Consider the following 24,886-nt stretch of genomic DNA (forward strand, 5'->3'; position numbering starts at 1 on the left):
TTTAGTTCCACCAACCAAGACTTGCACTGCTTAATCCACCCTACTAGGATTTTCTTATTTAGTTCCCAACCAAGACTTCACAGCCCCGCCTAATTCCCAACTAAGACTTCAGTTTTCTAGTCCCATTAGGACTTAGTCATTACCTGATTCTCAATCAAGACTTCAGTTTCTTAATACCACTAGGACTTACCTTTGTTTGGTTCCCAACTAGGACTTCAATTGCCTAGTCCCACTAGGACTTTACCTCTGTCTAATTCTCAACTAGGACTTCAATTTACTAGTTTCACTAAGACTTTACCTCTTGTCAAATAACCTACACCTGCACACTTGATAATATTTCATCAGTATACAAAGCATACTAACTTTAAACTTACTCATACATTGAAACATAGGTTCGATCTGATGCTCCCAACACCAACACTAGTAACATTGAAATTTATAACAAAAATTAAAATACTGAAATTGAAATAGACGATGTACCTGAATGCAGCGGAATAGTCATTGTTTGTAAGTCATTCCAAAAATCCAGAAATCACGTGGAGAAGAAAAGCAAGGGGATGATCTTCTGTAGGAGTTAGAGTGACGACGTAATAATTTCCTCATCTATGCATAGTATGGAAATCTGTAAGAATCTCTAACCCTACAATTAAGTACCATGCCTTATTTATACTAACCTAATTCATTATCGGCCTATCAATGATAATAGTGTAGGATTAACGAATTCTACACATAAATTTCACATCTAATAATTCAAATTCGTCGTAACAAATATTAGTTAGATCACCTAATGAGTTTGATTATATCTATTAATAACATATATCCGCATATCATAAAAAAAACATGTAAGCTCAGCAATTAGACACAAAATTCAACAACTAATTGGTAATACATTATTGGTAATACATATGATTGTTAATACAAAAGAGGCAAGGGTCGAATCTAATTTATGATTAATTGCAGTCGATTTTAATTGTGCTCTGGGATGGTATCAACCTTTTTGCAGAAGAAAATGATTGTTAATGCACTTTAATTTAGTGTGATTTTAATTGTGCTCGATATGACATGGTCCATGTTTTAGGCGACTTGAGTTGAGCACGACACTGATTTAAGCTGAGCTTGGTCCAAGTTAAGCAATCAAACTTCATGTCATGCTCGTGATAGTTTATATGTCCAGACGATAGATTTAAATTATTATTTTATATATTAATTTACTGTTTATCCGTTATACACCTTTTGTTAATAATAATTATGCATAACGGCATAGTTTATTATTCATAATAATAAATTATATATATTTATATTGACTATTACGCTGTTATAAGCAGCAGTCAACCGCAGATGTTGATGTTAATAAAAAAAGAATATAATAAAATACGTTATATAAATTTTTTAATTTCTCGAATAGTTATAAATAATCACGATTAGATAATTAAATATTAGACGTTTATAAGACTTATCGAGTATAAAGATAATAATAATAAATGAGAATAAATATTGCTTGAAATTTTAATTATTAAATTATTTTTTATAATTGGAAAAATTTTCGGAACAGAATTAACATTTGTTAAACAGATTTCATTTCATGAACTCTATCTATATAAACTACCTGAAGCTGCCCTCCTACCTATTTCTCATTCAATAATATAATTAAAATAATTAATTTTAAAAGATTCTTTATGGAAGAGTACAAGATCATATGCGGTTACGAGAATGTATATTTTTAAGAGATTAATATGAAAAAAATAAAGTAATTAGTTTAAAAAAAATAAGGTTTATAATTAAAAATAATCAACAGAAAATAAAATTAAAATAATTTAAAATTAAAAGGTGACGTTTAAAAAAATAGAATATAAATAATATTAAAATATTAAATGGATCCAATTTGTTAGACCCTTATTTAGCAAATGTAATTAAAATCAATTATAATATGTAGGTTGATTTAAAGCATATTGTTAGAGTTTCAAGTGGCTTTATTGGTTGAGACATACACACATTTGAAAATCATAAATTTACAAAATCATCACACTGTTTTTAAATAAAAAATCTTAAAACTATAATTATTAAATTATTAATTAGGATGGGTTGGAGCTTAATTTGTTTAGGATTTTTTAAAAATAATGCTAATTAATTAGAAAATTATTAATTAGCTAAGATTGTTATATAAAAAGAAATTCTTAAAACTATAATTATCAAATTATTAATTAGGATGCGAGGGAGCTTCATTTGTTTAGGATTTTTAAAAAAATAAAGTTAATTAATTGGAGAATTATTAGCAACTAATTAACTAACAAAATCAAGATTTGTTATATAAAAAAAGTCCTCCTCCTACCTATTTTGTCAATCATCTCATTTAATTCTTCCTTCTTCCATAGTTTGTTGTTGTTATAATTGTAACTTTTTTAGTTTCAGAAAATTTTATTCTACTGCTTTTCACTTCATATATACTAATGCAATTTTCCTAAAATCAATAAATTAGATTTAAGTCTAGATCTGTAATTAATAATATCTTAGCACCCACCACATATATAGACTGGATGGAAACATATACAATCAAATGAGGTTTCTGTGTTGTGGAGCATATTTTGCTTCTATCTTGTATCATTATATTATTTTGACTTCTACTTCAATATTATATATGTCTTCCTGTTAGTTGTTTTTTATTCAATCAGAGTTGAAGTCTCCAGATGGAGTGAAATATGTTGGAGGACTAGAGTCTATATATCTTCTGCATAAGGTGTAATTTGTCATCCCAGCGGCCCCATATGATTAGTCCCATAACTATATGTGAGGAGGTGAATCGAGAAATTGCAATTGGTGACAACGGAGGAGGATATTGCTCGGCTTCGTTGAGATTCCTTGTCCTCTTCTGCAAGTCTGCTCCGTCATAACCAACTCAGCTATACCTCGAGGGCTAGAGTCTACATATCGAAGCATGTTGTATTGTCTTACGTGATGATGTGCCTGCAATCAAGCACATGGAGTCTCTGCAGGATCAACCCCGGCCCCTCGTTCTGATAAGCTTATGGTGAGGTTTTCTGAACAAAAAACCAGTAATGATTCAGAACAGAATCACCAAACACAATCAGACAAATTGTGTTATGGTCTGTTACTCGATCTCCGAGCCCAAAGCATCCGGAAAAGATGACCTTTGTTCGTTCCCTTCGTGCCATGGCTGAAGAAGGCTGGTTGTAACCAACAGAGAAGGTGACACCAGATTCTTACATTCACATTGCAATGGAAACATCTAAACCACACCAATCATTGGAGTACGTCCATTAGATCATCTACCTTTTACTTAAGAAACTACCAACAGCTAGCTAATTAACTCAAAAGGCGTTCCGCATGAACGAACGGCAACAGCCCGTTCTGAGTAAAGTAGTAGCTCGCAGGAACCTCTCCCTCTGGACTTCTCTCCCTCTTGCTGAAGTGGCTCGACACCGAGCACACGCCCGTGACCTCGTCTGAAGTCTTAATTCGAAGTCGGAGGCTTCTCTCGACATCAGAAATCGGTGCTGAAGCAGTGCTCGGGTTGGAGAAGCAGGTCACTTGCTGGTGTCCTTGGGATGCCACTGGAGCTCGTTCACAGGTGATGTTGTAGACCTCCATGAGGGGAGGGAGAAACGAGGTGGCTCTGTTGTCGTCGTCGTCGTCATTGCCGGCAGCTTCCATGCTTGGCTTGGAGCTGGCCCTCCTCTTCTTGTGGAATACTCTGCACAGCACTCTATCTTCCTGTTGAATTTGAAAGTTGGAGGTTATGATAAGAGCAGCAGTTACAGTAGCCCTCAAAAGTTAGTTAAGTTAGTTACCTTGATGGTCAGTTTTGGGGGATCAAGTGACCCAGCCATTCGGAATTCATGCATCACCCATTCGGTTTTCTTCCCTTTTGGCGCCCTTCCTTGATGGAATACTAATGTCTTTCTCATGCCGACAGGTGTCCCTCGACGGCTCACTAGTCGATCTTTCCCGGTCGCCTTCCAATACCCGGTTTGGGTCGCCCGGTTAGTTCGTTGCCCGGTTGCATACTTCCGATCGCGGAGGCTGAAGAAGTACCATTCCTTTCCCCCCACACATGCCATTTCTATATCCAACAAAGGATCCATGAATTGTCTAATTCTCTTAGTAGAAAAAATGACTTAATTTTCTTTATATTTTATCTCAAAACCTATCGTAATAAGTATTGAAGATTCTTTAGTCCAAGTCCTCTAAATGTAATGCATTCAAATTCAATGAATTTATTAATTTGAGAAAACCAAGACCTTAATTCAATACATTTTTAATACCTCTGAAAACTTTTGTAGGTTATTATTTCTTCAAAGCTAATTCAATTTTCTTTAGATATATATAGATCATCTATGATCGATATTTGGTACAAGAGATTTAGAATAGTTGCTACCCGGAAGATCCCATGGCTCGCACTTGTTGAGGTCGACTTCGATCATCAAGGAGCAGAGCTGACCGCCACCGAAGACCTTGTCGACAAGGTAGTCACAAACAAGCTCCTCGTCTTGAGGGTGAAACCGAAACCCCGGCGGAAGCCTGGCCTCCACCATGCTCAGGAAGCTCATCTTCTCAGAGCCTTTGGCTTTGTTAGGGGGGATGGGTTTGAATCAATCCACGCAAAGTTCTTCTTTATAGAATCCTTTTCTTTACATATCCTTGGCTTTTGTAATTAATAATTAATGATTAATGAGGAGTAGGACAATACATAATTGAGTCGTCTAACTATTCTAATTATTCATCATTAATATTCGTCCCTAATTAATCAGATTTTTATAGCTAGAGTAAGCCAATTAAAGTTTTGTTCAAATGAGAAAATTATTTTGCTCCAATTATAATTTTGTTAAGTTGCATTAATTCGAAATATTTAGACTCAAACTAATTATAATAAACCATCCACTTGTTTATATATAGGGGTGTAAACGAGCCAAGCTGCTCACGAGCTATTCGAGTCTCGGCTCGAAAAAAAGTTCGTTTGAGTTCGTTCGATTAAGTTAACGAGCCGAGCTCGAGCCTGATTTCGAGCTCGAAAATATTATCGAGCCGAGCTCGAGCTTAACAGTATTTGGTTCGTGAGCTCGCGAACATGTTCGTTTAAAGGCTCACGAACGTGTTCGCGAACATGTTCGTTTAAAAGCTCACGAACGTGTTTGTTAAGAGATTCACGAATATATATATATATATATATATATATATATATATATATATATATATATATATGAATTATAAATATATATATATACATAACGAGCCAAGCTCGAACTAAGCTCGTTTAACTTTTAAACGAGCTATTTTCGAACCAAGCTCGAACTGAATTCGTTTAACTTTAAAACGAGCCTTTTTCGAGCCGAGCTCGAGCCGTTCGCGAACTATTTAATTTCATTACGAGCCGAACTCGAGCTTAAGAATTAAAGCTCGAATCGAACTCGAGCCGAACTCGAGCTTCGGAAAAACGAACCGAGCTCGAGCTCGAGCCTCTTACTGTTCGGCTTGGCTCGGTTCGATTACACCCCTATTTATATACTTCTCTATTAACGCTTTTTTTGTGTGTGAGCATGTCTTAATAAATAATTTTAGTTTGTAATAAAAAAATATATATATTTTATAATCGCAACCATCAATTATATCCATCACGAGGTGCAACAATAGCTTTCTCAATCATTTTAGAAGTTTGTGGTATAAAATATTAATTAATATTAATTATATATTAATATTGTGTCGACTTTATATAGAAACTATGATAGAGCCATATATGCACAAACAAAATGGGGGTTAAAATAAGAGGAAAATAACACATGCAATGTCTTTGATATTTTAATGACAACTAATATATCTTGGACCAAGACAAGGTCATGGAATTAATTAAACTAATTAATTAATTAATTAGGTGTTTCTTTTAATCACTTCCCCTCTTTTCCTCCTTGAATTCTTGCTCGATCACCTCAACTCCCTATTCACGATAGACTCTAATGATCATAAATGACAATGTTGGTTATTCAAATGCTTTATAAAAAGATAAATCACGAGGGACTTTGTTCTGACACAGTGACTTTGCATGACGAAGGTTAGACACCTCATACATTACATAATTCTTCATTCCATTACAATTGATTAATCTTAATTTTATCAATCATTGGTCATCTAACTACTTTTTATAATTAATTAAACATTCCAACTCTTGATTAACGTTCAAGACGATCAAATGTCCTAAGTTTTAGTCAAATTCTTCATCATTTTTGACAAATAAAATTCAAGATGCCTCCTTCAATTTTCAAATGAATGAATTGAGACTTCATTTAATACTCCTTTGGACACACGATTCAAGCCAATTCTGAATTCATGTTTCTATTCTTTATGATGAAAAGTATTACATCATAAATAGCATTTAAATTTTTTATTTAATCCAAACCAATTTAATTAATTAACTATTTACTTATACCCATTTTACATTGATAAAAAAATCAAAATCAAAATCAAAAGAACGTCTTTTATTTTCATTATCATAAAAAGGATACCCCATATCCTAATTAGTTGTAGCTACAATGTTGACCAAAATTGCTTCAATTATTGCAGTTTAATAATTTTGATCAACTAACTACTTTATTATTATAGCAGTTTTAATTAAAACTATTCAAATTGTAGTAATTTTGATTAAAATTACTTCAATATTATTTAACTAATTTGAACAAGCTAGACTAGTTTTATACAAATTGAAATTTTTTAATCAAAATGAAACAGTTTTTAGAATCAAAATGAGTATTTAAACAATGAATGGTAAAGTACTCAATTGTTTACTTAAATATCCATGATTTCGAATTTGAATTATGAATCACTTTAGAATTAATTGTATGAATTGAATATCTAAATTATAAAAAAATGAGCTCCACTTTTGAAGAAAAACATTGTGGCAATATATCAATGACACAAGAAAATACAAAAAAGGGGAAAAAAACAAGGAAAAATGATTTAGGTAACTGTCAATGACAACTCTTAAGGATTAAGACAGGTGGATAGAGCTGACAACTTATCTACTAACTGTTTTTGTTTACTTAATAAAATCCAATAAAATAAAGTTACAGGAATTATAGCTGGTTTTTTCAAGACTAAAAACATTTGTGTTTGAAATAAAATAGTTAAATTTCGTTTTTAAGTTAAAAAAAAATCATTCTCCAAGCAGCATGCCTACTACTCTCTTCAGAGAAGCTTTTGCAATACATACACACACACAATCAAAGAGGTCATCAACTGGGAACAGAGTAAGAGCCCAAAACAAATCCAAAAAAAATAAAAAAAAAAATAAAAAATAAAAATAAAAATCATTTGTTTAAAATATTTTAAGCTGATGGTTTTGCAGTTTAACTGCAACTTGTTTTCAGGGCCTGTGAGTGGAATTCTAGACTTCAGAACAATTATTCAAATAAAGAAAGCTCAAGGACACTACATCACTGTTTAGTTTAGACATGATAACTTGCTTGGAATGTTATCAAAAGAGGACTTTGATCCTAACTAGGTATTAATTAGGATTTAAGAAAATTATTTGTTATTCAAATCTCAACATCTCTAGGAATCTTCTTCCATAAGCAGAATTCTAAATGAATATGAGTTCATCTGTCTTTTTTGTGTCAATGTATATGGATTTTATTGGGTTTGAGAATTAATGTATTGGTGAAGACTTTCACTTTCTTTTTATTACGAGAAGAGTTTAGAGAAAACTAAGGTAGGTTTCTAGTACAAAGTGGATTACAATGAACCTTGTAGAATTATTATTGTTCTTTCTTTGTGGCATTCTCTAAAAATTTTAGATGTACTATGTTGAATCCATGTCCTAAACTTTGTAACACTTCCGATATTGCAAAGGCTTCCATACTCCACAACATCTTCTAGCCAAAGATTTTACTTTCCTAACATACATCTTCAGAAAGAAGCATTAGAGGTTCTGATTACCTGAGCATGTTTCAGTTGATTCCATCTAAATGGGTGTCCCTTAGATTTACCAACAAAGAAGAACACCAAAATTGGCACAAAAAAAAACATATGATCTTATAGGACAAGAATGGATCAACCATTGATAATAGTCAAATTATAATAACAAATTGAGGAAGAAATTTTGGCTGTAAAACATAAATCATACCAAGAAAAAGGATCAGAAGGATACTTGATCACTGGAAAGTGGTTGTCAAAGTGCTTTGTGAAGCCGATGAGCTGCTAGTTGCCTGCAAATAAAGATAATTAAAAGAATGTTGGTAAATCTTTGAATCAAACCATTTTTCCACAAGGTGCCAACTTAGCATGCTGGTAAAGACTACTCGCAGGTGACTCAGAAAGAGTGCTATTAAATTTTTAAGTTGCTTAACTTGGTGTTCTTCGACTGCGGTAGCTGAGGGGTGGGGAGGACTCTTGAATTGCTGTAGTGATGTTACACTGTAACCAGGTGATCTGGTGTGTTTTACAACCTTCTGGTTTCATTGAATTTGAATTCAAGGTGGAAAACCTACTCCAGTTTAACATATGGTAGATATTCTAAGTGGAAATAAGTAAAGCAATGGTCGCGTGGCCTAATGGATAAGGCGCTCGCCTCCGGAGCGGGAGATTGTGGGTTCGAGTCCCACCGTGATCGTTTTTGTTTTATTTAATCTTTTATTTCGTGAACAATTTTCCAATTCATTATTAATCTTTTATTTCTTGAACAATTTTCCAAGTCATTATTACAAGATGTATTAATCAAAAAAATAATTTATTTTGTATCTTCTGATAAAATGGTCAAATTCGGATCTTTAAATAGTTTGAAGTATAGAAAACCATATTACACATTACACCTAAAGAATTTAAAATCCATCTAAAATTTTCATTTCCATAGACTTTCAAAATTAATCGGATAGCAAACACAATTGGTGTCTACAAATTTTGAAGAGTTTACGCGAGGACTTCTCCTGGTTAACGTGGAAAAGAAATAAAAAATTGCATCTGTGGTTGTTCAGATGACTTAACTCTGTATTAAACTGTTAATAGATGTTTTTTTTTTTTATTTCTGATCGAAACTTGAATACAATTTTCGCACAATTATTTGCACATCGGGATGTCTATATTTGCCTTTCAGAACACTAAATGCAAGAGAAGTGTAAGTGGATGGAGATTGCATCGACAACAACTATTTCCTCAAGTATGAACATCTTCATCCCTGATTCTTTTCGGCGGATTTAAGTCTCTTGCATTTGCACTTGATCTTTGCATTGCTGAACAACAGAAACTTGAAGAGACTAGACCACACACAAAATGCTCTAAGAAACTGCGAACCTCTGTTCAAAGTTACAGACCACATCAAACTTAAGTCAAGCTAAAGAATCATATGAAGCAACCTGTGTGATACGAGTATGGTTTCATATGAGGCAACCTGATTCCTCAACACTGCTTGACTTCTCAGAAGCTTTACCAGAGCTTTTATCAGGATGTTTCGTTCGGGAGAATTGTGCCATAACATGAAGATTTGTAGTTATTCTTAATGTCGATGTGCTCCACGACTATTTCTTGCTGATGACAGACATATTTCGGCAACAGAAACCAAAGTTCCCCAGGAGACATTTCAGAACAGGAACCGAAGTTTCAGGGGAGAAACAAAATTGTTAGTTGGGAAATACATGCTGCTATACTCTTTTAACTCCATTAAAGCATTCTACTAAACTAGTAACATAATTAATTCAAGCATGAGAGCTTATCTTTCTAGTACCTCAATGGTGCATCCTTCATAAACCTTCATGGTGAAAAAATGATGAGAGTCGAGAAACCTTCAGATGTGGTTCAAGTTTTCAGTCAGCTAAACCTTGATGTCCTGATAAATAATCAGCTAGCAGGAACAAATGGTAAGAATTCTCTAACTGATGTACCAAAATCGATAGCAACATCGCCGATATGTAATTCTCAACCTATCTTTGTTATGTTGGAGCTTAAGTAATGTTTTCTCAGGAACATCAACTTGTACAACAAGACAAATGTATCTTTTGAGAGGGAATTCTTTTATTGGGACAAGGATAACTTTGTTTTTACCGCATCAATGTGCACTCTACAATGATCTAGCAGCATGCTGGGATTTCGCCATCTCCTTCAAGACAGCACCAACAATGGCAGCCTGCTCAAGACATTCAGCCTTGTTCAATGCATCTAGAAGAGCCATACAAGTCTTGGCATTAATTTTACATCCCCTTAGCCGAGTTTCCTCAAAAACCTTGTAAGCATCCATCGGTCTATTGGCATTGCTCATCCCTTCTATGAGAGCATTGAAGCTAACTGAGTCAGGAATGCCGCCGTTAGCCTTGAACTTCTCAAAGAGTTTACTAGCCTCTGATATGTTCCCTAATTTTGACAATCCTGATATCATGGTTGTGTAGGTGACCACATTAGGAACCAGACCATTTTTCTGCATTTCTTGCCAGAATACAAAAGCCTTGTTGTACTTCTGCACTCGACAAAGACCGTTTATAAGAATGGTGTAAGTATAGGTGTTGGGAGTGCACTTCATTTCTTTCATCGACTGAAAACAAACAAGAGCTTCGTTTATCTCCTGTGCCTTCACTAGAGCATCCATTAGACAATTCCATGTGTACACGTTAGGAGTTAGACCTTTCTGCATCATCTCTTCCATAATCAGATAAGCTTCATCGATCCTCCCTAGTTTACCGAATCCATCTATTAAACTACTGTAAACAACAACATTCAACACTATGCCAAGCGATTTTGCTTCTTCAAATAGCATATAAGCCTCATCAAGCCTATCGATCTTTGCAAGACCATCTATCACCGTCCCATATGTAACCACAGTGGGAGGAAGGCCCTGGGTTTTCATCTCTTCCAGAAGCTGGTAAGCTTTATCTACTTTACCTGCCTTACAGAAACCATCAATGACAACATTATATGCACGTCTATCTAGCACACAACCTTGATCTTTCATGGCGTAAAACAACTTGTATGTTTCACGTGCATGACCAGCTTTCGTGAGACCATGAATCAATACAGAATAGCTACAAGTATCAGGGGATAATCCACAATCTCTGATGTGCTCAAATATGGCACGGCCCTTTTCAACTTCGCCTGCCTTGAAAGTGCAATCCATGTAAGTATTTAGAAGAGTCAAATCAGGGGGACACCTTCGGCTACTCATCTCCTTGTAGATCTTATGCCCATCCTCTTTTCTGCCATGCCTGAAGAAGTTTCTGATCAGAGATGTGTAGACAACACAATCAGGTGTGTGTCCCGCATCCAACATCCTCTCAAACAACCTAAAAGCTTCATCAACTTTACCCATCTTGCCTAAACCATCAATAAGCGAACCATATGTCACAGCATCAGGGGTGCAGCCCTTCAGACTAATTCCTTCAAATATCTTGCAGGCCTCATCAAGCTTCCCTGATTTGCACAATCTGTCAATCATTATATTCACAGTCAGCACATTAGGAAACAAACCAGTAGTCTCCATATTATCTCTGATTTTATACGCCGCTTCAACTTTCCCGAGCGAGCAAAGCATATCAATCATTATGTTGTAAGTTGAGACGTTGGGTTTTGCATCTTTCTTCATCTCTTCAAAAACATTCAGAGCCTCATCAAATTTCCCTTTTTTACCTAGGCATGTGAGAATTGAATTATAAGCAACGACACTTGGAATGCATCCTTTCTCTCTTAGCCGGTCCAGCAACTTGAAAGCATCATCAAACATTCCAGCAGAACCGTAGCCCATGATCATTGTATTGTAAGCATAAGCACATGGAATTTTTCTTTCTTGCTCCATTTCCTCAAATAGTTCCACAGCTTCACTAAGCCTACCTGCTTTCAATAGAACCCTAATCATGCTAGTATAGGACACGTCATCCGGTTTCAAGCCCTGTGTTTTGAGCTCATGAAAAAACTTCCATGCCATGTCAACTTTTCCTACTTTGCCAAAGCAGTCAATGCAGACATTATAGAGCACGAGATCTGCTTCAAGTGAATTGCTCTTTGTCTCATCCAGCAAGGAGAGAGCTGCATCGAGCTTCCCTCCTTTGGCAAACACACGAATCAATGTCGTAAACAGTTGAATGTTAACCTCATACCCAATCTCCTGCATCTGCTGGAACATGGTAAGAGCCAACTCAGGTTCACCAGAATCTGCAAGCGCACCTATCAGTGTTGTATAAGCTGAAAAAGCAGGACGGAATTTAAACTTCCGCAACAAATGCATCACAGCAACAGCTTCTTTCAATTTCCTGGATTTGATAAAGCTGGTGACCAACTCAATGCAGACAAGGTTCCATAAACCATGCCCAAGAACACTCATTTCCTCCAAAATCTTTTCCAAACAATCAAATCTCCTACTGGTAGCCATGATCATGATAAGGGAGTTATATGCTTCCGAAGCATGTGGCTCACCGGTAATGTTTTCCACCCACCGAAAATAATTTAATCCCACGTTCAAATCCTTCTGCTGCTTTAGCACGCCATAGATGAATTCTGCATTGGGCTTTCCGTGGATCTCAGAAAGGGCTCTCTCTGTATCGGGTCCCCAAGGACCTCCATTCAGAATGCGGCAAACTTGATCAACAGAAACTCCCTTTTGTTCCTCACCAACCCCGACTTGATCGTTTCCAGTTGAGAATCTTCGGTTGCGAGAGATAGCTAACCTCGAATCCTGGAGAAAGTTCCCACTTTTCCGGAGAATTACACGATTCCCAGCCCATGCCGAATGCCACCGAGGTGGAGCCACAGGCAGAGTCGTCGTGCAAGCCACCGACGACGACGTCTCCTCATCGGAGCGCATGGGTTTGAAGAGCCCGTCGCTGCTGCGAATCCCACGGGAGCATCGCGCTGCCGCCCGAGCTCTCGTCGTGGCCATGAAGCGTGGATTCTCGGTGAAGCCTCGCGACTGGAAGACAGGAAAGCGGACCGAAATCAAACGCGGACGAATCACCAAAACCCTAAGCCCCCTTTCCGTTTTATACGATTTGATGGAAGTTCACCAAAAACACCCTCTGTTTTCTATTATTCACCAAACAACCTTTACCGGCGATGTGGTCTTCTTCAACCTACCGAGTGCCAATTTTCCTCTCCACCTCGCCGTAGACTCTTTGCTATCCGCAACAAGATCCCTCCTTTCTCCGTCTTCCTTGCCGATCTCCACCTTCGCCATAACCGCCGAGAGCTTATTCAGGAGCTCTGTCGCGTCTATCTCGCCTCGCCCCCAACCTCGCATAGTCTTTCCATTTCAAGCTCTCCAAATCTTCTCGGGCCTCGGACGCCTCCGATCTAAGAATAGATCAGAAGCACAATTTTCTGCACCAGACCAGTGTGACGACGGTCGATGCGAGACGGAAGAACTCGCTAGGGTAGAGGAAGAGAAGGAGCATTCGGGAAGAAGCGAGAGGAGTATGACGGTCGAGAGGGGGAGTCATGGTAGAACGCGGGCAGAGCTGCCATGGCGATGGAGTTCAGTTTTTAGTCCCACTTCGCTTGCTTGCCGAATGTTTCTCACTTCAAGGTCTATAAATAGCTTCCAGGTGAGGCAGTGGGCGGTGTTTACTGAACGGGAAACGTGAATAAAGAGAAACAAGGTACGGCATAAGCCGGGCCATTTGTGGGCCAGCCCGTTTAACTGATTGGAGATAACCGTGCCGGTTCAATTTCCGGTTCGAACCAATCTGTCCCTTCCCCTATATATTTCCAACCCTAGTAGAAACACGGCGCGATCGAGTTCCAGAAGCCGAAGGGAAGATGCACAAACAAGCGAACCGAGACGGCGGCTACGGCTGGCGGCAGAAGGCGGCGAGCGTGGCCCACGGTAAGGATCGCCTGAGGAAGAGCAACGAGCAGCGGCTGGGAGGGAAAGGCCTCTCGCTCGAAGCCTTCGGCAACGCCAAATCCAGGTCCTCCGGCTACAACCCTGGCCTCATCAGTGAGTTCCTTCTTCCCCTTGCCTCCGCCCCCCTTTTCTTTTACCTCGAACAGATCGAGCTGCTCCCTTGAGGATTTGTTCAGTTCTAGAATTGAGAAGTCGATCGCCTTCATGCGGTAGCAAAAATTGCTCCGTTTAGGAATTCGATCTGTGGTTTTGTTGGTTTGGGGCAGTTGCGGTTGTTTTGATAGGATTTCTCGCCCCGATTGATATCTCTTATCATGAGAATTCCGCCAAACTAAGCGTGAACAGAACTTACGGATCTCTCAAATAGTACTTTTTGTCATAAAAAAATAATGTGAATTTTCCAATCTAATATTCTGCAGCGGAAGAACTATCAAATTCCTTTGCTAGTATAGTTAGTTACCCATAAACACAGTTAAGGTTGTCTACTATGTGGAAGGTAAGCGAAGGGGAAGGCTAAAAAGGGTGGGAGTTTTGGTATTTATCTCCTTGCATGAGAGAAGGGAAGGCCTGGGAAAATGGAAAATTACCTTGTGATCCCCAAGGTAACAGCCTTCCCTTCCTCGCTAGCCAACCCGCCTGCTTTCGCCGTCCTCCACCTTCTGTCGGCTGTCCGAGCCCACTGCACCTCCCTCCCTCATCGGCTCATGAGCCCTTCCACTCTCTCATTGCTTGTGAAAACCTGCTACAGCTTCCTCTCCCATCATTTTTTTAAAAGATTTTTTGTTTGCTTTCATCTGTAAATTTCATATCTTGAGAGGCATTGATAAACTATATTCTCGCAACCCTGGGAGTTGTTTGGTGTGATCTTGATTTTTTTACATCATTTATTCTTCTTTTGTAATTGCAGTAGGTTATTTTTTATGATTGTTTCTAGTTGGACGAGATTTTTTTTATGCTTTGGACGAGTATTAACATGCAAAGCCATTTATTTTTATGATTATAGAAAAACAAAGGGAATTCTACAAGAATGCCAAACTTGTGAATAAGTACAAGAAAGCAGTTAAGCAACAGAACATTTCCAGTCAACATCTGCCAACAACTTTAGATGATAAGGTATGTTGTGGTTATTTATTCCTTTAGACTTGAGTTTTTGCATAATTGATATATCATTTTCACTGATGAAACATGGTAGTTACTTGCTACAATGACTTGGGTAATGATAATCCTTTGAGTACTCCTGTAAAAGACTTTTATATGTTAAGATACGTTTGTACAGGCCTTTGATTTCTTATGCCATTAGAGAAAAAAAATATAATCATTGTTACCTATATAGATAGAAGGTGTTCTCCAAGTGTTGAAAACATTCTCTCTAACGTCTAAACACCTAATAATCATTGTTGGATTATCTGTATTAAGTGAGTAGGTATTATAGGGCGGTCAGGTATCACCATTTTTGGGTACCCACACTTTTAAGTGAATCCAAATCCAATTTGGCTCCAATTATTATGCATAACTGGATATTTGGAATTGACTGGAATTGTTCGTGTACACCCTCAAATACTTGATTTTGTTTTCTGGTATCTGCTATCATCCCTAAAGTGACCATGAGGGTATATGTTTTGGCAATTTATAAATCCTAACTCTGAGCTTTTTAATGGCTTTGCAGGAAGATCAAACTGAAAATCCACAGATGCAAAGTAAAACAAAGAAGAAGATTTTCAGAAGCTTAAAAGAAGAATATGATAAGAAGCATGCTGAAGATGAGAAAGCCAGGATTGAAAGAGAGGCAATCATTCAAGCAAAGAATGAAGAGAGAGCGAAGAATGAAGCCAAAAGGAAGGCACAGAAGGAAAAGATGTTTAAGAAGACCCGGTTCGGTCAGCCGGTTATGAAATACAGAATTGAGCACATCTTAGAAGGACTACTTGAAAGTTCTAAAAAGCAGACATAGTACTTTGAATTTTCTGAATCAAAAGTGGTGTAACAAGCAATCCTCCAGCAAAGAAGAGAGCAAACAGGATACGAGAAGGAGCGTGCAGAGTGAAAGGGTGTTTAAGAGGACCAGCCTTGTTAGACGGGTGTGAAATACAGAGTGGAACACATTAGGACTACTTGAGAGTTCTAACATTAGGCTTATGTTTCTAAGTTTCTAGATCAAAATGTTGCTTCACTGTTTTTTACTGTAATGTATTGTGCCAAAAGATTTCATATGATCCTGATCCCTTGGTCACTTGAAACATTTCTAGGATTTGTTGTTGCTTACCTGTTTTTGACTGTAACGTATTGTGTCAAAAGATTTCATATGATCCTGATCCCTTGGTCACTTAAAACATTTCTAGGATTTGTTGTTGCTTCTACAATATTCTCTCTCTTTGACACTTTGATTAGAATGCATAATCTGTTTTCTTAGGTGAAAAGCAATCATAAGATTTAGCCAGTCCTGGACACAAACATTAGTGCATTTGATAGTGAAATAGAGAACTATTCAAAAAGAATGAAATAGACAAAAATAAATCAGTATTACTTTGTTTAGGTTATGAAGAGTTAGAACTAGGAATGTTGTAACAAAAAATGAATATCACGATGTGAAATATATTGTTGATTCGAGTTGCACAATCTGTCAATTGCAATGGAACAAACAAAAGGTATAGTGAATTGCTTTCTCACTTGTTATTATGACTTATTTACTGTGATAGTCTCCTTGATTTGAATATTACTGAAGAACAGGGTAAAATTAGGTGTAAAATAGGTTAGCTCATTCTGTTAGTCCTAGGAATTCAGGAAAGCTTGTGAATTTGGGTTCCCATCCAAGAGCGGCGCGTGTTTTTGAGTTGTTCATCCTCTTCCCAAGGGGACCATCACTTGCTGGTAAATTTAAAATCAATGAAGGACGAGTTGAATGCATAACTAGAAATCTGTACCTGAGAAGTGAATGATCTAAGAAATGTAGAAACTTACCTGTAAAACCCTGGAATTTCTTGCTAAATCTTCCACTTTGGTTCACGTAATCCATGATTTCTTGCCTGTGCAAATGGCACTGAAGATATTAGATTGTGCAAAAAAAAAAATTATGAAAAACAATTCAAATGCACAAACTGAGCCACAAAAATAAACAATTGTACTGAAATGACTTGAAAGATAAATATCACTATAACTAGACCTGGATAAAGGATGGTTGTCGCATCCAAGAAAAACTTGGCTGCGAAGCTTTTTTTTCATGATAGCAACTGAAAGGGAAGCTGCGTCCTGCCAACATCAAATAACATTTCAAGTCAATGAAGAATAAAAGCCTCAACAATTGGCCAACTTATGGATTGTAAATAAGATTATCATTCACAGAATAAGATGATCTAGACTTTCGAAAAGTTAGAAGAATATAATGATCTACATGTAGAGGCAGAAAAAATAATGGAGACCTTGCAATTTGCAATTTAGGAACACTATCCTAGTAAATCACACCCACCAGGAAGAGTTTACACACTTGCAACTTGATCAGTTTCTATTTTGAAGTGGCACAATCAAAGGGGGAAAAATGAAAAAGAACAAACTGCTTCAGCCGTAATGATTTAGTTGCTGGTGACTAGGACATGCGTGAGCAAGACACCAAAGAAGCAAGAAAAAAACAAAAACAGACAAGAAAGGAAAAGAAGTAGGACCTCATAATGAATAAGGTTTAGTATGTGATCTGGGCGAGCATCAACAGTTCCTTTCTCCAACCAGTAAGCATGAGCACCTTTATCTTCTTTGTATAAATAGTTAAGAACAGAACAATCACAGGATGTCAACTATTGCAACTAATGAAAATTATATCAGTGAAGTTGGTTTAATCTTGCAATAATTCTTAATTTCCAACTTAGTTAAAGTTTGCTCTGAGATCATGGAAAATTGCAGGAAGGATATATATAGCCCTGCTAGCCTCACCACACAGCCCCCAGCATCCAGAGTTTCTTTTTCTGCTCTCAGAAGGACATCAGTACGTGGGCTTTTCCCAACAGGCACCAGCGGAGAGTCCTACAGAAAAGGACAACATATAAACATTGAATAAGCACTCACAGCAGCAATACAACATCAACAAAGAATAAAAAACATAGTGTTGGTTCAAACTGATTGTGGAGCACAAAGTATTTAAACATATTCAACTTATTGATATTTGCTTATTCTTGGGAAGGTGTTTCTGGTTCAACGAGTGAACCATTTATTTCCCAAAAAAATGTCAAATGGAATGTTTTGACGTGAATTAATTATGTAACCAGATACAAAGACAATCATCATTATTTTGGATGAAATACCTCATTGCAGAAACCATTATCACTGCAATCATATACAGCTGTACTTGATGTAAACAGGAAAGAACCTTCACCGCTCCAGTTTGACGATGCTAATCTGTGTGTCATCATTGCTCATCAGTCATGCATGTTATGCATTTTTATATCCTTTTCCAGTCTAGAGGAAAAGATATGAATAAAATCATATAGATTGTTGAACAATATGAATAAAATCATCCACGAAGCCACATACTAATGAATCACAGATCTTGAAGATTATCCCTGTACCAAACTAGGAAGCATGAGAACATCCCATGAAAGAAGTCCAATCTTGATTGCATAATATATTTCAGTATGGCAAAACACGTGCAAAACAGTCAATTGTTTGAGAATCTTCACTTCTATAGAAACTTGTAACCCTGATAAATGCTAACATGTCCATAAGCATTTATGAATTAGGATTACATTGTAGATGGTCTAGTATGCTTATAAGTAATCAAATGCCAAAACTGACATCTCAGGAGATACAAACAGTGTGTCTGAGATGCTTTTGTGTAAACAGATGGTTATGATTTTATCCCACCGCATGCACGACAAGATCATCATACAAAGTCATAGCAAAATTTAGTACTAATCTATCGTCTCAGCCATTAATAGAACATTTCTCCTCCCATCCTGGACCAGGATGCTTAATTCAGCTAGCCTCTTAGCTTTATATGCCCACAGGAGTTTCTAGTGGTATTATGGAATAAGGAACTCCACTGTCTACTAATATGGATTTCTTGGTGTGCGAATTCTGGTCATTCATTATTTTAAAGCAATCACCCTAATACACTGGCCATTCATGCCCGTGTCTGACACTTTGAATAGACAACTGATAGGCGCATCCAAAACAACTGTGTTGAACACTTGGATTCACATCCATGTTAGAGACTTGTACTCAAGTCCAAGCACAATAAGCCCAAGGTAACTTAAGGATAACACTGCACTTGATGATTTAAGTTAATAATGACAAAAGTATTTGTCATATGCATTGGTATCAAATCTGTGTTGAAGCAAATCTTGAAAAGAACTTCTAGATTTATGCTAAACAAACCAATAGAGAATCAGTAGTGTTATCATTGTTCCTATTAACTCACAACATTACATGAATGACAAAAGTTCAAAAAAGAAAGAAAGGAAAAAGTCACAATGATAATTATCAAAATGCATTCCTCGTTTTGCATCACACAAAGTAGAAGATACAGATTTGTATCTTCTAGAATACGAGAGTCGTGAGAAATGAAAAGATGCTTTTGACCAAAACATAAAGAAACTTATTTTAATCATATAAATTTATGTCTTGCTTATCCATTGAAAAACCTTCTGAATAATTTTTTTTTAATCTTAAATACTAGAAGTCTTTCTGCACCTGACATCACCAGGGTAATCAGTGGTTGGATATGGAGGAGCACAGAATATAACATAAGGGAACTTGCAGTAAGGCTTTGATCCTTTCAATGAGGGAATTATACCACTTTTGATCAATTCATCATGATGGTCAGTGGTCATCGTCTGTCCCAAAATCTGGCAATCTGGGTGTCCCTAATCATCAATGAGAAACAGCTTTACAAAGTAGTTGGACATTCTGAAAGTTGGCATCTATAGGACACTATCATAGTACTTGAGTCTATTAAAATGAAAAATGGAATCTAGAAACAGAGAAAGAAACACTGATGTACAAAAATTATATATCCAACATATCTTAACCAGTGTTGTTGGATATGCAAGAAAAAAAATCAGTAGATTATTGTGGATATCTTATAAGAACAATAGCATTCATTCTCAGATGAAGAGTTGTGACAGAATTGCATTGATTTCAATTGATCCTTCACCTTTAGAAAACTTAGATTCTGACTTGTTGGTGACTCACCAGATTGCCCTTCTGTTCAATTAAGTTAAATGACATGAAGGCAAACTTTAATAGTAAACTTATGGCGATTGTGATATAAATTGCCGGAACTATTTCTATCAGTAGCAAAACTATGCTAGTATGACAGTCAGTACAGTCAGTAAAGATCACTGCTTACATCTGTTACAAAAAAACAAATCAGTTCGCTTTGTAATCAGGCTAAATTGTTATATCATTCACCTCCAAATACGGAAAGGTCTGTAGCAGAATGAAAATTAGCAAAGACATGAGAGACTAATGAACTAATGACCATTAAGCTAGTTCATCATCTTTTTATAGAGATCAAAATTTGCAAACCCTTGTTAAGTCTAGCTTGTATATTCAAATCTAGAGGCTATTGCCCTCTGTGAGAATTGAAATATTTTGGAAGAAAAATTATTTATTAGGAAATATTGGAGATGTTTATATTGAATAATGGCAACCATAAGTGATGAGAATTCAAATAATTTCTTCAATTAATTCAACCTACTTGTCGCCACTTTTCAGCCACAATATGACCAAGAACACCAGGGCCCACAATTAACAAATCATTCTTGCCAATAGCGCCAAGAGATGTCTTTTTTAATCCAGCATTGATTGCTAGTCCTGAAACCATTAATTAGAAGCATAGTTCAGTAGCCTGAAAACGTAAACGTATATTGAATATTAAGTCATGTTAAATTCAACAGCTAGTGAATTTATTTTATCTATAAACCAGGATAAATAAATTGCAAATTAACATGTTTGATGGTTATATAAAGAACTGAGTTTAGGATGGTTAGAAACAAAAAAAGATTAAAGCCTGCTGGTCACATAGTTTCCTCTAGGAAACAAAATCATTGGTGGTAAGAGACTTTTCCTTTGTGACCAACAGATACATATAAAAGGTTAAACAAGAATTTTATGAAACATATATCATTTCAAGAACCCACTTAGACCTCTGTGACCATGAAAGAAAACCAGACCGTCAAAAAAATTTTTAGCTAATTACATATATTGTTCTATTTATACATATATTTCATGCTCCTATGAGTTATGAATAGAACCCCCCCCCCCCCAATTGAGTGTACAAAGTATCAAGTGTTAAGAAGCTCTAATAATTGACCAGATCCTGATTTGTTGTGATGGAATCTAATTATTAAAATTTATTCGGGAAACACCAACTGGTTTACTTGGAAAGATTGGTTCTTCAACAGTTTCCCAGCTCTCAACAAAAGTAAGATCTGTTTCCTTCAAAAGTGAGATAGAACAATATTTAGAAAACAATGATCATAGCACACAACTCTCAGTCCATTTAAGTTACTACTGCAAGAACTACCGTTTTCTATGACTAATGAAAAATTCAGAAACAAAATCCGGATGATATAGTTGAATCATATTCCCACTGAACCAAGTTTTCAACACTGAAACCGTTGCTATTAACACAAAACAACAAAAAAAAACCCACTGCTTTAGAAGTATGGCTATAATTTAACCAATACGTGAGCAATAGTTTTGCATGATGGCAGAACAGTTAGAAAACAATGACCATATAGCACAATTCTAGGGCCAGCCAAGTTTCTACTGCAAGAAATCTTTTTTCGTCAACTAAGAAAAAAAACAGAAACTCCAAAGATAAAATCAAATCAGGTTCCCAGTAATGAAAGTTTTTAACACTAAAAATATCCCTATTGACTCAAAATAACAAGACAAACTAGTTCAAATAAATATGAATAGTCCAATACCACACGGCTAGACTCTAAACAGTACGTGAGACACCATTTGGGCGAACACTCATTTTAAGATGCACAGCTATCATGTTCTTCACACCAACATGATAACAGAAACATTGCAGCCATCTTAGCATTGTACCATGCTCGATTCATTACAAATGTAGCAAAATTGGAAAACAAACGACATCCACATGTCCCATAGCGCCACGGGATCTATTGTAAATCCTTATTCAAGAAGCGCCCTCCTCATCGACCAGATGATCGACAAATCCCGCTAAAATGTTACGAACTGAGGAAGGAAGAAAAGTACTGACCGAGAGTCGCCGAGGAGGTGAGGTCCATCGAGATCGGCGGGCGGCCTGGGATTATGGCGGAGGAAGAGGAGGGCGGACGAAAAGGGAGAGAAAAGAGTGGAAGGTACTCCATCTCTAAAAAATGTTATCTTTATAATTAACGGAAGGAAGGAGCCGGCAGACGAGGCGGCCAGGATTTAGAATTAATTACGGTCCCATGGAAGTTTTTCAACTGCCACTAAGGTAATTCCTACGAAATAGCTAGCATCCTTTGATTGCGCTCTTCATTTAAAAGAAAATTCTTATAAATACGTCATAATTGGAGATCGAATTGTAGATGTCTGGGTGACAACCTGGATGTCCTACCGCGGCACCATTGTCCCGGGGACAGATGTGCATTCTTTATAGTCGCATTGTGCATCATTGGTCTTTTATTTCTTTAATCATTAATTAATAACGATGGCATATAATAGCAATCGATTTTGCTAAATTTAAAGATTGAAGTATAAAATTTATCCCGGGGCATAGCTGAGTTGGTGTACGATTTACCTCCTCATAAATGCGACCGTGTGGGACCGCTAAGGTGGCGGACCTTTTGCAGAAAAGAAGTATAAAATTTGATCATTAATTTAATAATTAATTTTAATTTAATCATTAAATTTAGCAATTGAAATATGAAATTCTGTCGGTAAATCTGTCATCATTTTTAATAAAGTAGGGAGTTTGAGAGATATTGTCAAGCTTGAAGATTTGACTATTAAAATTATAAGATTTCATTTGGTGTAATTGTAATATGTATGAATTGCAAACTAGATAAAGCTTTATTTTCTTAATCGTTAATTAACAGTTAATTACCAAGGAGTACATATAATAGGTCACACATAATAGGTCGATTTAAATTTAACAATCGATTTAAATTTAATTGTTAAATTTAATGATCGAAGTATAAAATTCAATTGTTAATTAGTGATTGATTTCAATTTGATTGTTAAATTTAGTGATGGATTTCAATTGAATCGCTATGTTTGTGAAATTTTTAATAAACTTTGATTTTAAAAAATATTGTCAAGCTTGAAGATTTGACTACGAAAATTATAAGATTTAATTTGTAATGAATATCAAATAGATCATGTTTTTTGTCACTACAAGAAAAGTGATGTATAACAAAGTTTATTTAATATAATTATAATGTTTGTATGGTATTATAGTATAATTATTTGATTTGTGATCGTATTAAACAATTTTGATCTATCAAATATTTTTCCAATCTTTATATATCACATGCCATTTATATTTTAACTCTAATTATTCTTGAATATATTTGTATTATTTTATTTTATTTTATTTTTCTGTTCATTAATAGTAATATTGTTTTTTAAAAATTAGTTTAAATTAAATTATATATGGAAATGATATAAGTCATAATAGTATAGTGACTGCGGAGATAACAAGATTTTATATCTAGGTTAATTCTACCATCTAAGAATTGATAATTATAGTCAATAAAAATAATAATAAATTAATACTTATAATAATTATTACTTATATTTATACGAAGTAGAAAATAATATTAAATTAATATTTTAGAGTTGATCGATTTTGGTTCCATAAAATTTTCTCATCGACCATTAAGGTAAATCGAGAAGCCCAAGTGGATCTTAACGGCCAATTCAATATCATAAAATTTTCAAACTCCCCAAACATAATGTGTCATAGGTAAGATTTGAACATTCATTGTTTAATAAATCCATCATATCTTATCAAATACCGACCATCAAAGTAATGGTATCAAACACCGATCGTCAAAGTAAGTGTGTTTGAAGTTATCATATATATTTTAGTTATGTGAGATATAAAATACAATCTAATATTATTTATAACTTATTTATTTAGAGGGAATAAAATATAATCAATTTGATATTTACTATATTATCCTTGATTTAATTGCTTTTTGAATAAATTAAATTAATAATAATATTAATAATAATATTAATAATGATAATAAATTGATAATATATAAATAATAAAAATAATTTATTTGTAATATTTAAATTTAAAATAAATTTATATATTTTAATAAAATAAAATAATTATTTTAATAAAATATTTCAATAAATTAATAAATATAATTTATTAATTTAATTTTTTAAAATTTAAAATAAATAAATATATATATTAATAAAATAATTCATTAAATTAATAAACATAATTCTTTATTTTTATTTTAATATATTAATTCATTAAATTAATAAATAAAATTTATTAATTTTATTTTTTAAAATTTAAAATAAATTTATATATATTTTAATAAAATAACTTATTAAAATAATTATTTTAATAAAATATTTCATTAAATTAATAAATATATTTTATTAATTTTATTTTTTAAAAATTTAAAATAAATTATCTCTTTTAAATTTATAAGTATTTAAATTAAAATTTATTGAATTAATTAATTGGACTTCAATTAGATTTCATGATGTATCTCAATTAACTCAGTTTTAAAATCGAAAGATAATCATGAAAAAAAATTTCGTTAACCTTCGGAAATGTAAAAAACCTTAGGCCCTCATGTTCATTCCCCTTTCGATTGTATCGATGTGATCGAAGAGGGTATTGTCTCAGGCCCTCGCGATGGACTTCAGAAGGTAAACTCAATTGAATTCTCACACTAAAAGCTGCTCTCACACTTCACTAAAAGAAGGAATTCATGGAGATCTAGACTTAGTTTGTGATGATTTAAACTAATTTTCATTCATGAACACATCTTACAGGTTCCTGGAATCACTGATATAGGTTTGATTCCTCGGCAAACAACTAAAATTTGAGTTGTTGGAGGAAGTTCAATGGGCTCTAGTATCGCAACA

The 24,886-nt window shown here is 35.2% G+C and overlaps 4 protein-coding genes and 1 non-coding gene across 6 annotated transcripts; 2 read left to right on the forward strand and 3 right to left on the reverse strand.

Moving 5' to 3' along the window:
* Nucleotides 1–3,321: 3,321 nt before the first annotated feature.
* On the reverse strand, nucleotides 3,322–4,565 carry LOC141813545 (NAC domain-containing protein 21/22-like). The gene is made up of 3 exons (XM_074701509.1): nucleotides 4,394–4,565; nucleotides 3,807–4,078; nucleotides 3,322–3,729 (listed from the first exon to the last, which is right to left on the reverse strand). Exons 1-3 carry the CDS (start codon nucleotides 4,563–4,565, stop codon nucleotides 3,322–3,324), a joined length of 852 nt encoding a protein of 283 aa, XP_074557610.1.
* Nucleotides 4,566–8,541: 3,976 nt separating this feature from the next.
* On the forward strand, nucleotides 8,542–8,614 carry TRNAR-CCG (transfer RNA arginine (anticodon CCG)). Its single transcript has one exon. It is a non-coding gene; the product is annotated as a tRNA-Arg (tRNA).
* Nucleotides 8,615–9,074: 460 nt separating this feature from the next.
* LOC141813428 (uncharacterized) lies at nucleotides 9,075–12,908 on the reverse strand. The gene is made up of 2 exons (XM_074701397.1): nucleotides 9,722–12,908; nucleotides 9,075–9,525 (listed from the first exon to the last, which is right to left on the reverse strand). Exon 1 carries the CDS (start codon nucleotides 12,854–12,856, stop codon nucleotides 10,055–10,057), a length of 2,802 nt encoding a protein of 933 aa, XP_074557498.1. The 5' UTR covers nucleotides 12,857–12,908; the 3' UTR covers nucleotides 9,075–9,525; nucleotides 9,722–10,054.
* Nucleotides 12,909–13,626: 718 nt separating this feature from the next.
* LOC141813793 (uncharacterized) lies at nucleotides 13,627–16,058 on the forward strand. The gene is made up of 3 exons (XM_074701775.1): nucleotides 13,627–13,912; nucleotides 14,823–14,932; nucleotides 15,486–16,058. The coding sequence occupies exons 1-3, from the start codon at nucleotides 13,732–13,734 to the stop codon at nucleotides 15,768–15,770; spliced, it is 576 nt and encodes a 191-aa protein (XP_074557876.1). The 5' UTR covers nucleotides 13,627–13,731; the 3' UTR covers nucleotides 15,771–16,058.
* A 346-nt stretch (nucleotides 16,059–16,404) lies between these two features.
* On the reverse strand, nucleotides 16,405–22,118 carry LOC141813786 (uncharacterized). Of its 2 annotated transcripts, XM_074701767.1 has the most exons (9): nucleotides 22,041–22,118; nucleotides 20,505–20,620; nucleotides 19,496–19,668; nucleotides 18,109–18,202; nucleotides 17,719–17,830; nucleotides 17,476–17,564; nucleotides 16,980–17,065; nucleotides 16,778–16,842; nucleotides 16,405–16,684 (listed from the first exon to the last, which is right to left on the reverse strand). In XM_074701767.1, exons 1-9 carry the CDS (start codon nucleotides 22,066–22,068, stop codon nucleotides 16,575–16,577), a joined length of 873 nt encoding a protein of 290 aa, XP_074557868.1. In that variant the 5' UTR covers nucleotides 22,069–22,118; the 3' UTR covers nucleotides 16,405–16,574. The 2 variants fall into 2 exon arrangements, with proteins under 2 accessions (XP_074557868.1, XP_074557869.1); XM_074701768.1 differs by lacking the exon at nucleotides 17,476–17,564 and having other exon boundaries at nucleotides 17,741–17,830.
* Nucleotides 22,119–24,886: the final 2,768 nt, after the last annotated feature.

This window comes from Curcuma longa, chromosome 20, assembly GCF_044706935.1.
Source record: "Curcuma longa cultivar G26 ecotype Majalengka, Jawa Barat chromosome 20, ITB_CL_G26_1.1, whole genome shotgun sequence".
NCBI classification, from domain to species: domain Eukaryota; kingdom Viridiplantae; phylum Streptophyta; class Magnoliopsida; order Zingiberales; family Zingiberaceae; genus Curcuma; species Curcuma longa.